Source organism: Atta cephalotes (assembly GCF_000143395.1).
Source record: "Atta cephalotes unplaced genomic scaffold scaffold00044, whole genome shotgun sequence".
Lineage (NCBI taxonomy): Eukaryota > Metazoa > Arthropoda > Insecta > Hymenoptera > Formicidae > Atta > Atta cephalotes.
The window spans coordinates 1747033-1761579 of record NW_012130108.1 but is presented as its reverse complement, the minus strand read 5'-3'; the positions used below and the strand labels follow the sequence as shown (position 1 = coordinate 1761579).

The 14547-nt window shown below is 32.3% G+C and overlaps 3 protein-coding genes across 3 annotated transcripts in view; 2 read left to right on the top strand and 1 right to left on the bottom strand.

Moving 5' to 3' along the window:
• Window positions 1-302: 302 nt before the first annotated feature.
• On the bottom strand, window positions 303-6428 carry LOC105622411 (very long-chain specific acyl-CoA dehydrogenase, mitochondrial). Its single transcript, XM_012203837.1, has 8 exons — window positions 6340-6428; window positions 3499-3703; window positions 3205-3423; window positions 2441-2869; window positions 1966-2229; window positions 1357-1713; window positions 1067-1279; window positions 303-788 (listed from the first exon to the last, which is right to left on the bottom strand). The coding sequence occupies exons 1-8, from the start codon at window positions 6426-6428 to the stop codon at window positions 651-653; spliced, it is 1914 nt and encodes a 637-aa protein (XP_012059227.1). The 3' UTR covers window positions 303-650.
• A 2013-nt stretch (window positions 6429-8441) lies between these two features.
• LOC105622410 (solute carrier family 25 member 51) lies at window positions 8442-9778 on the top strand. Its single transcript, XM_012203836.1, has 2 exons — window positions 8442-8588; window positions 9068-9778. The coding sequence occupies exons 1-2, from the start codon at window positions 8442-8444 to the stop codon at window positions 9776-9778; spliced, it is 858 nt and encodes a 285-aa protein (XP_012059226.1).
• Window positions 9779-14330: 4552 nt separating this feature from the next.
• Window positions 14331-14547, top strand: part of LOC105622409 (gamma-1-syntrophin) — a 12109-nt gene continuing 11892 nt past the window's right edge. The window contains exon 1 of the mRNA XM_012203835.1: window positions 14331-14393. Coding sequence (XP_012059225.1) covers window positions 14331-14393 — 63 coding nt within the window. The remainder of the gene's footprint in view (window positions 14394-14547) is intronic.

Sequence of the window (14547 nt, the reverse complement as noted above, 5' to 3'; positions counted from 1 at the left end):
ATATATATATATATATANATATATATATATATATATATATATATATATATATATATGTATATGCCGTACGATGATACACTTCTCCCATTTAAAGTCTTTCATTTAATTTATTGTAAAAGACGACTTAACATGGTGTGATTTATTAAAATTATTTTTATTATTTTAACGAAACTGATGGATATATAAAATGAATAAACAGCATCTAAGAAAAAATAACTTCAAATAGATCACATTATTTGTATAACTATACATCTGGAATCGTCGTTCCGTGTAAAGAGATATAAAGAGATATTAAAAATACATAATTTTCTATATATACTTTTAAATATTTATGCTTTACACCTTACTAAGTTTAATTTTTACATTGTTAATTGCTTATTTCGTACGCATTTTCGCGGAAAAAACATACAGTCGATTATAAAGTTGCTTTGTATTTGTACTATTATTTATACGTTTTTCTATAAATTATAAATTGAAATATTATACGAATTCTGTTTTTTTTCTCCACTTGATATGTTTTTCTATAAATTAGATATAAGAATTCTCTTCTTTTTCTCCTGTAGTAAATAATTCGATATCTCTAACGTGATAAAACTCAGATAAATTTAAGACTTCACAAATTATGTCCCATAAAATATATAGACCGAGTCTTAAAAGCCCATTGGATTTAATTGTACGCACCCACCGACGTCGCATACATTTTTCGAAATTTTACTTAGGTTACTAAAGATATCTAATTGTTTGGCGAAACTGATTTGCTGTAGATTATTTGTAGCACGGTTTGATGCCTGTAACAATAAATAACGCATTAAGTAACTGCGTTTAGAAATTGGAAAATAAATTGTATATTCACATTATAGCTAGCAGGATCAAATAATATTTATAACACAATATCTTAGAAAATAAGTTAATTATTCTTGATCAAAAATATATTTTTTATGATAGATCAACTTAGATACAGATATACTTACCTGTATTTATTCATTAATTTAAGAAATTATAAATGATTATAGAATACTTGATCTTACTAAGATTTTAATAAAGAATGACACAAATATATCCATACCTCCAGGCACCAAGTTTGTGCCATTAATAACTCATGTTCTGCACTAGGCAGATTCTTGTTCAATGACATAGTCGCCCTGCTTAGAACAACCGCCATTGTATATGTATCAAAAGCGGCTTGCGCGATCCTATTGAGGATAAATTGTTCGTCTATAATGCCTCGTCCATATTTGATAAGAGAAGACTCTATAACTTGACCAAAATTTTCCACGCTCTGCAATTATAATTTTTCAAAATGCAAATTCGTTTGTATTAGAATCCCAGCTTATACGTTCGAATTATTATTCTCACCCTCGAGCAAAGCGCGGCGCTTTCCGCCAATTTTGGATGTACCAAATTCCCGAACGTAGGCGGCGATTTCAAACCGATTGCTCTAGTTGCACGTTTAGTGGCTTCCTCGACAATCAATCCTAAATTCGCGGAAGGATTCTTGAAAGCCTTCTGTAGCTCCTTCAAATGGCTTCCGGCGTATTGGATACCAGTAAGCGCCACGAACAAACGCAAAATATCATTTGTCCCTTCGAAGATTGGGAATATACGCAAGTCGCGCATTACACGTTCTAGACCGGTTTCGTACATGAAACCCATTCCTCCTAAGATCTGAATAGCTTCATTGCACACCCACCACGCGGAATCAGACCCGAAACACTACAATGAAAAAAAAATGTAACTTTAATATATAAATTAATAATTATATTTTCTCTATTAATATTTTTATCGAAGATAAAATGTTTGTATTGTCTCGATAATGTTTTTGAGGCTTCCATGAGTATTTTCTATACAGAAGTTATGTGTTTCGGATTATCTCTATATCCAGATCCATTAAAATATCAAGTCTGTATACTTATCTATAAAAATGTATCAGAATGTTACATAAGCAAATTATTCGAACAGAATTACTTTCGAAATAGCGGCTTCTAGATGATAGTCTTGGCTTCCGCAATCCATGTTACCAGAAATCATATACGCGAGGGACTGAGTGACATAATGTAGTATAGACATGCGTCCCAATTTTTCTTGTATTGTGCCATAATTATCCAATGTGCGACCGAATTGCAGGCGTTGTGTTGCATGATTCACGGCTTTGTTGATGCAGTAACGTATGGTACCAGATAGACAAGCAGCCATACCGAACCTCCCATTGTTTAGGATGTTCATGGCGACCTGAAATCAAATAAAATGAATATATAATTCGAGTAGCATTCAAGTAAATAATTCGCGAAGTTTCATGCAAAAGAAATTTTTATTAAATATAATATATTGTATTTGCGTTATGTATTAGATACAAGTAGATTTTGTATTAAACACATTTGTTTACTTAACGATGTTTATGATACTCAAAGACGAGAACGAAAGTTTTTATGAAATTTTATACCTTAAAACCTTCACCCTCCTTGCCGAGAACATTCTCTGCTGGGATTTTAACGTCCTCGAAGAAGAGCGCAGCCGTGTTGCTACACTTGATACCCATTTTTTTCTCAGGCGGTCCATTGGTGACACCACCGAATCCTCTCTCCACAACGAAAGCAGTTATTTTATCTTTCGTTTCGCCCGTTTTCGGATCTGTGATAGGTGTTTGAGCGAACACAGTCATGATTTCGGCAATGCCGCCATTTGAAATCCATATTTTGCTGCCGTTGAGAACATAGTGCGATCCATCCGCGGATTTAATAGCACGCGAACGTATTGAATTGGCATCGGAACCGGAAGTCGGTTCCGTCAAACAGAAAGCGGCGAATTTGCCATTGCTTACTTGAGGCAGGTATTTAGCTTTCTGTTCCGGTGTACCGTACAAAAGTATACCCTGAAAAACAACAAAATAAGATTTACTTCATATATATTAAGCAAGTAAAATAAAATCAAGATCGATGAACGAGCATAAGAGATAAAGAAATGAAATGTTAAATTTATTCAAAAACAATAATGATATGATGAGACATTTCAGCATACTTAATTATCTTCACTCATAATCATAACGAAATCGTTGAAATTCAAAAATTAGAATAAACTTATATGATTCATTGGAATATTGACAAATCAATTAAAATGTTAAAAGATATAATAATTATTATATGAATATCATTATTATTAGAAGAACCGTCAAAAACGAGTAAAAAGTAAAGTCGTGAGAAGTTTTACCTTAAATCCAATACTCTGATGCGCACCTAGTGTAATACCGATGCCCAAATCGTGATAACCGCATATCTCAACGATTCGCGTGTACTGGGTATTCGTTAATCCTAATCCGCCAAATTCCGTGGGAACTTGCAAAGAGAATGCTCCCATATCCCAGAGAGCAGCTGTCGTTTTCTCATCCACGTACGCGTTCTGATCATTTTTAACCGGATCATTTACTTCCTGAAAGAGAAAAAAAAGTATGTTTAATAAAAGTTAGTCTTGTATTTCGATTATTGTACTCTTTAAGGTAGTTACCTCGTAGAACTTTTCCACGGGATCAATCAGCATTTTTAATGTTTCAGTTTGATCCTGAGTCATGGGTTCAGGGAATGGGCATACTTGATTCAACTGCAATTGGCCACGGAAGAGATTCATGGTAAAAGATTGAGACTCCTTTGTGATGGCATTTTCTCGTGGTTTGTCTTCCTTGACGTTCACTGCCGCTTGGGTAGCCAAACATCTGCGTTCAGTAATCATCAATGTCCATAATTAAAATAAAAATAGGCGAGTGATAAACGAGCGAAATTTTAAATGATTACATTCTCAATTTATATTTTCAATTATATTTTATATTGTTTATATTGTCTAACTATTTTAATTGTAAATGCTTTTGAATGTCTTAAGACAATTATTTATAATGAACAGGAGAACAATAAGAGAAATTTAATGACGAATTTATTTAAACATTTCCTAGCGAAAATTTTTCTCATAATTTTTATTACAAATTGGAATATTTTTTTCAGAAATACTCAGAAAAATTCGGAAAGTTTACATCTTCTCTCAGAATTTTTCATACAAGTGAATTCTGAAATATTCTGAAATTTCTCATTCCATTATTTTTAAAAAATATTTTTAAATTTTTTAGATTTTATAATATTTCATCAAGAATCATATTTATAAATTCATATTTATAAAAAATCTTGGAAATCTTACGATATTTTATAATTAATATATATGAAAAATTCTGAGAAAAGATTTTCTAAGAAATGTTCCAATTCGTATAAAAGATGTGAGAAAGTTATGAAATTATATAGAAAATCTGAAAAATTATATAGAAATTCTGAAAAATTATATGAAAAATTCTGAGAAAAATTTTCACCAAGGTTATATTCAAACACTATTGAAGATGACCTAATAATAATTAAAACGTCTAGACTTTATTATTTTGTTATGAATAAACAACAACCTTATGATTGATTTACTTTAGAAGCATTACTTAGTTGTATTAATATTATTAAAATTAAAATAAATTATTTGATAACAAACATATAATAGTCAAGATATAGTTAATCACTATGTATTACATATTACATTAATTTATAAGATTTTATGCAAGATTTTGTAAAGCAAGAGCATATGAAAATATTTTTGTTTCTTTTTGTTTTTGGAGCAATTTTCAACCTTAAGCAAATTTATTATTGAAATATTTCCATCAGATCTAATTTTTAAGACATAATAAGACATTTCACCTCCCCCCCAAATATACATACATACAATAAAATTTTATTGAAATTAGAGAGCAAATCGAAAGAGTTGAATTTAATTTTTGTTTTTTATGACTTTGAATCAATTTCACATATTAGAATCAAATATTATATTGTAATCTAATAATAGTTACTTAATATGTTTTCGTCCCAATATCTTTGATTATCATTAAATCCTAATGAAAATATTCACCTTACTCACTTGTCGCATTCAAATTATTTAAAAAGAAATGCTAACAATTAACATGATATAAAGTGATCTTAAAATTTGAATTTTTTTTGAGAGCAGATTTGACTTTAGCACCTTAAAATTTAGAAAAAAAATCTTTTTTTTTACATCAAAAATTTTGTAATTATGTTATTAGAATATCATTGTATCGTTTATATATCGAGTCATCTTATAAATAAATATAATCTCATCCGCGTCACCTTCCAATTATATTTTCCATTTATAAATAATATATACTTATACTGTGATGTTACACATATATTGAATTGATTCTTTTACTTCTTGTTTAATTTAAAATTTCTTTTACTGTGCAAAGGAGTCTTAAGTCGGTATTTGTTCTCAGTCTCTCACACTAACTAAAGGTCATCGATATTGTAATTTCATTACTCATCAACAATATAATTATATAACATAACTATTATATAACATCATGTATTATATTATATTTATATTTTTAAATACAAAATATTGATGTTATGTTATTTTTAGTTAGGGTCGACTAGGTCTAATTCTGCTAAATTTTCTTCTTTTTACTCTTTGACTGTAAGATTTTAATATGAATTCTAATATGGATTTTTTACATCTTCATTTATAGCATCTTAAAATTAAACTTAAGACAATTTAAATACAAAATTCGATTCTATTATAAATTAATTAAAGTTTCAGATTGAAAATGAACGAACCAGAAAATTCTGATCACATCAATCAAAATTCTGATAATTTTAATTAAAATTATAATAGATTCAACCAGAAAGTTCTATTTTGTCCATTTTCAATCAGAATTCCAATTAATGCAATCAAATTCTTTTTCCAGTGTATAATAGACTAGCTAGAATGAGCATACATTTCAATCTCCCACTTTTAGACATTTAGAATTTGTGAACTTAGGACCCGATAAATAGGACAAGTATTTAAATAACTGTTACTTAAACTGTTGATATCTATAGAATTATAGATATCATACAGAACGTAATAACGTTTATGTATGCAATACTATGAATATATGCTTGATTAACATATATTTACAGAGCACAGTCCAAAGTCCATGTAAAGTCAGATGTTTAAAACTAAAAATATCAACATGGAATTACAAATTGATGTACATATAAATTCATTTTTTATCAATCATTCGTGATCGAAGCTAAATATCACGCACATCATGCAAATTTTGTAAATAAATGTGATTCGATTAAGTTAAAAAACGAGTTTTTATTTATTCAACATAACAAACATATTGCGTTGCATGCAAATCAAATTTTATTGGCAATTTAAATGTATTCAGTCAGAAGATGAATATGATATGATAAGATTTCCTAATTGGAAGTTTGCTCCAACAAGTTTGGCAACAGGTTGTTCGAATTAAATGAATGACAAACATTTCACCTGGACGTGATGTTAAATCCCAAGGATGCCTCAATGGCCTTATTGATATTTTGGGTAGTTGATGAAAAAATCTTAGCGATGCGAAGCATTGTAACGTATCACCGAACGAATATTTGCGCTAATAAAAACAATTATTGCTATAAACTACTACGTATAAACTACTTAGAAACACTAACTCCGCCGTTTGTTAAGCGACTAAATCATAATGGAAAGAGTTTCCTTGCGCAAGGAAAGATTGGATTGGATAATGATGTATGCTCTTCTAATGGGCGCGTTCACTCGTTCAAGCTGACAAAATGGCTAATCTGCTTGCCGAGCAGATTAGTATAATTGGTTGTTACTTATAGATCCAACCAATCATATTCAATCGCTCGGTAAGCATACCTAGCCACTTTACCGTCTTGTCTCATTCAATGACTCGTTTTTGCGGCAGGTTAGTAACATCCATATGAAATTAGCCAATCTATTCCTCTGAAGAATAGAGTGATTGTGATTGGCCAGTTTCATAACTGAATTAAAAAAGTGCCTTCCAACAATAGACATAGGCTGTAGTCAAAGTCTCGCTACAAATACTTTGAGAAGTCTGATGGACCAATTAAAAGAAAGAATTTTACTAACTGACCAATTAAAAAAACGCTTCAAAACATTTGTAACATCGCGTTGACCATAAATGTTGTTAAGAGGTTTGTTCGCGTCGCGTACTCTAACATGCTCCTGTCATAGTTTCTAGTTACTTTAATGAATGCATTGGAGTGAGTAGGAACTATAAAATAACCTAAGATGTGACAACTCTGGAGCATTATATTGGACTAAGAAATGGTAAAGATCTCAATTTCTTGGCGTTCTCAGTAGACTCCACAGACATGTATTAATGCGTATATTTTAATCCTAGAAAAGGATTTTCGAATCGGTAAAAGGGAAAAAAAAGTAATTGTTATACAAAAATTATATAGTTTAGTCGATAATACAGACGATTTTAGGAATAGGATCCACTTTATTAAAGCAGGTATGGAATTATGAACGCTAATTATATAACATCTTATAAAAATTTAATTCTTATATATACTTTTTGTATTATTATTATTATTATTATATTTATTATAAATTATTATTATATTTATTATAAACATGTGATTACATTGTTTATTAGATACATTAATTATTATTATTAGGTACAAAAAATATTATATAATAGGAACACTATTTTTTTGGATCGTATATACAGCAAGTATAAAGAAATAAATGGAGTTTCTACACTTTATAGAGTATACCACTCTTGAGTATATCGAGTAGATCTATGGACGAACATTGATCAGCTGTGATTGATGAAACAGATATCAGGTGATATGAAGTGATATCAATCTATCAGATAGGAGTTTAAAAATTTAGTGATGATAAGATCATGATGTAAGGAGCTGTGAATAATCTCAGGCATGATTGAAACGGCACCTCCGAACGATTTAAATATCTCATAATTATGGGTTGAATGGTGAAAAGTAAACGAAACATAAATTAGAAGAAAATAATTAGAAGATAAAAATATGTGAACACGTGTGATACGATTAGGTTAGATTATATAATATAATCAAAGATTTATACTGTTATGTCCTTTTGTATTATCCGAATACATAATACCTTATTATTGATCAGACAAAAATATGAGAATTGGTATATTTGTATAGAGACATAAATTTATGTACGTTAAAATTGCCCTAATGTAAAAGTAATATATGTAAATAATAAATTATATGTATAATATGTATTTGTAATGTATATAAATATGGATTATATATATATGTATATATATATATATATATATATATATATATATATATATATGAATAATAAGAATTAGATTTAAACAGCTGAACTAAACATTATATAATTTATGTCTCTAAAGGCATAAATCTAAAAGATAAAGACGAATGTTCTAAACATCAATAATAGTTCATATTTGCTTTTATTCTTTCAGATAGAAAATACTTGGTTCAAAATGCAACACCCACGAATATCATTGGATGGAGATAAAATACATTTAAAATTAGAACAATTGAGTATTTTTCTTCTTGGATGTATCTATTGTTCCTAAAAATTAGTCTAATATGAGTAACGTGACATCGGAGAAGATTCCATTGCATTCAGTTCTGAGACTTAATGATAGTGATGTTAAAGAATTTTTTTGTGGTTGGGGTGCTGCTGTCATCAATGTCTCTGTCACTTATCCAATTAATAAAATCACATTTAGACAGGTATTTTGCATAGTGTAAATAGAATCCCACATAGAATCTAAATGTCATAACAGTATCATAAAAACTGTGACCTGATTTATTATTTATAAATCATTCACTTATAAATGATAAATAAAGTTATAAAATCTGTTTTCTAATCTTGTGTCTACTGTGTTTCTACTGAAACTTTCTAACTTTCACTAAATATCAAACATATTTATTTTACTTTAAGTTCTAAAAATCTCACTTTCTGTATACTAGTTTAGCTACAAATTAGAAAACAAATCTATGAGTTTTATGGATTATCATTAAATTTTTCGTTTATTATTGCATTGAACTTCTTGTCAAATATCAAATATCTACTTCACTGTTAATGTAAAGAGCTCTTTGAAGTCAGTTACAAAACAGACTTAATATGATCGTATTATATTCTATTTGGGATTAATAAATTCTGCTGTAATTTTCCAATATCAATATAAACATTGTATTATAATATTCAGATTTTAGAAGGCGTACCTGTGGATGCCGCGGTCGGGCAGATATCACAAGAGGGAATACGCTTGCTGTATCGTGGAATTTTGCCGCCTCTATGTCAAAAGACTTTGTCCCTCAGTTTGATGTTTAGCGTATATGAAGGATGCAAGCGGAGGCTCTGTCTGCTAACTGAAAATGATGTGCTGTCTAAAATATTAGCAGCGAATGTAGCCGGTACGGTGGAAGCTCTCCTTATGCCGTTTGAAAGAGTACAAACGTTGCTACAAGATTGGCGATATCATGAAAAGTTCAAGAATACCTCCCACGCATTCAGATATCTATTGTCAAATCATGGAGTGACTGAGTGTTATCGTGGTATGGTTCCTATCATATACAGAAACGGCTTATCCAATTTGATGTTCTTCATGTTGCGGGATCAGTCGAAGATACTGCTAGGTGAGAAGGAGTCGCTGTTGACGAACTTTGTCAGCGGCGCCCTGATCGGCGGCTTCACCAGCACAGTGTTTTATCCAATGAATGTAATCAAGATACACATGCAGTCGAAGATTGGCGGCGATTATGAGAGATTTCTGGCTGTGACTCGCGAGATTTACATCTCCAGGAATCGAAGTTTAATTTCTTTCTACAAAGGCGTGCACTTGAATTACATGAGGTCCTTTATTAGTTGGGGAGTGATTAATGCGTCGCACGATTTCTTAAAGAAGATTATTTTCTAGATCATTTAGTAAAAAAAAAATGTATTTTTAAATTTATTTATAGAACACATTTAACGCCCTGCTATTTTGGGTGATAATAAAAAAGGATCTACTTATGAATGTATAGAAACTTTGTGTAATTGTGTTTTAATGAATATTTGAGAGATACATCTGCTGATTTATTCTTTTTTTTATGATTAAGGTAATCAAGGATAAATGATGATCAAAGATAAATTTGAAACAATACAATGTTAAGTTTCTTCATTGTTTATGAAGATTGTATAGTTTATAGATAAATGTAATTAATATTTTATGAAGGTCTTTGATAATTTGCTATCCTGCCTTGAATTTAAAGTTTATGCATATGAATTAATTTTTTAAACATGTATAATTTATAAGGCAGAGAAAAGTATTAAATTAATAAATTTAGATGTATAATTTGTTTTTAGTCATGGTGCTATTATAATTAATTATATATTTTAATTATCTCTATATTTATTCCATAAATTATATATATAAATTATATATAATTAAATTATGTTGAAATACTCTTTGAAAATTTTTTTTAAATTCAGAATATCTAAAAGCGTATTTTGCGATTAAGTGTCACAATTTATAATATGTGTTATAATATTTTGTCATAAAATAATTCGAAGTAATTAAAAAAGATAGGACAAAAATATTTGATATTATTATAAACTATTTATATGTGATATTACATTATGTAAAAATATATCGAAGACTTTTTTTTTACACATAATAATGTAAAGATGAAAAGCAAAAAGAAATTATATGTACACATAATTCATTATGCATATTATGTATGTATATATTTTATTGAAATATATGTGTACATATATAGTTTATTATTTAAATACATTGTTATTTTTTTATACATTGTTATTTTTATATTGTATAGTGACAATACTTTTATTTTGAAATGTGTGGAGGCATTTGAGACGTAGGTATAATTCAATCGAAATATATAATAAGCAAAACAATAAGTTATTAATTAATTAGTATCATTTAATAAATGAATTTATGTGAAGTAGAAATAGATAGGAACATTTATCTATTGGATGTTAATATTGTATATAAAATATGTGCAAATATCAAATTAATGCTAAAGACAATATAATTTTGATATCAGTTACAATGTTGTATTTATTGTATTCTAAACAGGATTATAGTGTTGTATTTTATACAGAGCGATGCAGTACAATTCAGGGCATTAGAGATTAGACAAACATTTTGGGAAAATTTCTTAATTGGATAAAATGTTTAACTTTTGTTGAGAACAATGGTAGACATGTTGAGTAGATTACACAAATAAAAACTTTCGTTTTTTTTATTAATTTTTTTCTCTACACTGAACTCTCTGAACTTGTGGATGATCGCCGATATATTCAAGTGTCTTTAAAATTCCCGCCGTAATACACTGCTGGGGCTTCGATCAGGGCCAGCTTGTTAAAGGCCCGAGGTCCGATTTTTATTCACGCATTGGACTGCAATAGAACTATTTCCAAGCAGAACAAATCGAAATGATCATTAAATCATTTTTGAATAATTAATTTTATTGCCATTTTGACGTTATCGTGATTTATTTTGCTTGGACTTTTCTCACTTTCATCAAATATCTATCTCACTTTAAGTTTCAAAAGTGTACTAGCTACAGAAAACAGACCTCTGGTCCCTTCAGAACACTCGAAATTAGGGCAGTATTCACAGTCCAATCTCATATTCAAGATTGTTTAAAGATTACTATAATTTTGAAACAGCTACTTTATTCGATGGAACTAGATTATAGATTTTTAATCTAAAACTAGACTTAAGATCTTAAATTAAAGATCAGATTATGAATAATTTCCAACTCTTTTTCATTTCAGGATGATTGAACCGATTATCTCAATCGACGATTGATTCAACCGATAGAATCGCCTGAGGCAAAATTTCTGACTGTATAATTCATCATCTGGTTAATCCATTATTTCATGTATTAAACGAACGTTATAATAATTTTATTAATTTTAACGAAATATAATACAGGGCTTTAATGGCTTAATAAATGAATCGTCGATTAAGTTAGCCGGAATTCAATCAAAATCGCTTGTGCATGAATTTAATTTCTATCTATTAAAAAAAACGGGGGCTCTTATTTAGATAGAAGTTACGCATTCCAAGGTATACAAATTGAAGCATTGCACAGAGGACCATACATAATAGAACGTGTTCGTAATTAAAAACCAAGTTATCTCACGAAATTTAATTGTCTCGAAATATCCTTCTGCGCACGCGGTTTGGACCCCAAGGGTCGCCACGAGGGCGACGGGGGAGGAGGGGGTGGGGGAGAATTGTTGCCGTGATCCCTCGCGTGATCCGCGCCTGAGCGAGCGCCGCTTATGCGCGGTGCCTCGCGTAAATCGATGCGCGTCGCGGACTTTCGGCCAGCCAGCCAGCCAGCCAGTCCGCGCGATAAGTGTGTGCGCCGGTCGGTACTGGTCGACACTCGCATCCGCAATTGCCTATCTGGCTCCGTGTCCGCTGATGTCCGCTGAGCTCCCCGGAGGCATCCCGTCGCGTCTTCTCCAGGGATTCCAGGTCGCACGCTCGCGTCGTCAAGGACAGGCCCAGCCGACCGCGTCGCTTAGGTAGGATTGCGAACGTTCGACGGGCAGAGCCGACGATCTCTCACTTTGTCTCGTGGTAACCGGGACCAGTTGACTCCGCTCGCGTCGTCTTCGACGTCGTCGTCGTCGGGACGATAAGTCGCTTGTCTCGAGTTCGGTCGAGGCAAGTCGAGGGATCGAAACCGGCGTTTCCGATTCCGGTGAATTCAGTAGGATACGCTAGAAACGATTCTGATGGAGTACCGGCACTCCGGAGCGGGTCTTCTCGAGGCAGGACGACGGTAGAGGAGCGTGAATTATTTTTTGAAAATTTCCGATGAACTCTGCTGAGAGTGTTTTGTATACTCGGACGTTGACTTGGTTTTTATTTCTCTGCGGCTATCTTGCGGAAGGTATATTTCGTCTATTATACTGGCCGTTTCGCTTTCATGAGCTCGGCAAGTTGCCAATTGAGGAAGAAGAAGATAGAGAAATACGAAAAGCGTCCACGAAAGATGCAAATCTTGTCGCGAATAGAGCAGCGAGCATATAACTTTCCGTAGTAAAAAGCGTAGCTTCCTAGCAAATAGGTTGACATTATTCCTCATTTTATGTCTTAATATCATTTTGACATCAATATAACATAAACAAATGATCTTTTAGATATCAATATGACATAAAAAAATAATCGTTAGTAATGATTTTGGGGCCATTTTGACTTGAGAATAAGTTTCTGCTTGAGCATAAGTTTTAAGCAAACAAGCTGATGTTATTTGTCGTCATTTTGACATTAAAGACGTCAACATGACATCGATGGTTCCAAAATGACTATTAAAAGTTGCGCTTATTTCGATCATTTACGATTCATTTTAATCATCATTTTGACGTCATCATGATTTGTTCTGCTTAGGTTGTGTTCACGATGCTACTCTCATATATCACACTTCATCCGGAACATTTTAGGAACATTCTCTGAACGTCTTTGGGACGTCTCGTAAAAGTCTGTGCTGTATGAGTAGAAATCGCTCCGAGATCTCGGACGGAGACAGAATTGATCAATTGATTGAACCGTTCAAATATAATTTGTTAATTCTTTTTCCATCCGAGACCTCGTAACGATTTCTAGCATCGTGAACGAAAGGCTTAAGAAACGAGATTCCTTCAGAGATTTCGAATTCCCAGATCGGTTCACAGAACACGATGCCGTAGGCTACGGAAGATGCGGTTCCTGTGCGCGAACAGAAAAGCAATCATGTAACTTTTATCTTGAAGCAGAAACGTGAAAAGTCAAAAGTTTCTTCATTATCCTCCCCCCCCCCCCTCCATACAAACCTTCGAAGGATGTCCTGAAGACATTTAGAAGATGTCTCTACGTTAAGGACGCTTCTAGAATGTCCTCAGATATAAGGCCTGTTTTTTTTATATCGCAAGACTGAACTTGCACTGTTCTGTGAAAAGAAAAGGAAGAAGGATAAATCATGCAAGAAGTTCAGTCCTGAGATATGAAAAAAAAACAGACCTATCATCTGCTGTGTGGCCTTCGATGATAACAATTTTCACTTTTCACATTTCCGCTTTAGAGAAAAAGTTACATTATTATTACTCAGGCGACGTAGTTCGTCCAAACTCTCGAGAAGACCACTCTAATCTCAGAGAAGTCAGCACGACAGAGGAAACGAAGATCGGAAACATACCGGTATCAATTCCTCTGAACTCTGTGACTCCTTCAGCACGGAAACTATCTAATTCCGTACGATTTATTTCTTGTGTAGGAAGCCAGCGTACCATGAAGGCTCGTCGTCGTCGCCGTCGCGAGGAATGACTCGCCGCTAGGAAGTCGTGATAACTATTGTGTAGTGCCTGCTGATGTCAGCAGTGACTACCGCGAGCCTCATCGTCGAGGCCAACTGGAGCAACGGAAGGAATCCTCAAGGATAGGGTGCAATCACTGATCGCGCGCGAGAATAATGAGAATCAACGCGACGAAGATGAGCACTCCGATCGAGGAGAAGATTGATCAGAAGCTGAAGGTACGGGTTTATACTTGGAGGATTAGAAAAGCCAGGATTAAGTCGCGACGTCGTTCTCCAACTCTTCATCTTTCTCCCTTTCTCACACTCCCTCCCTCCCTTTCTCTTTCTCTCTCTCTCTCTCTCTCTCTCTCTCTCTCTCTCTCTCTCTCTC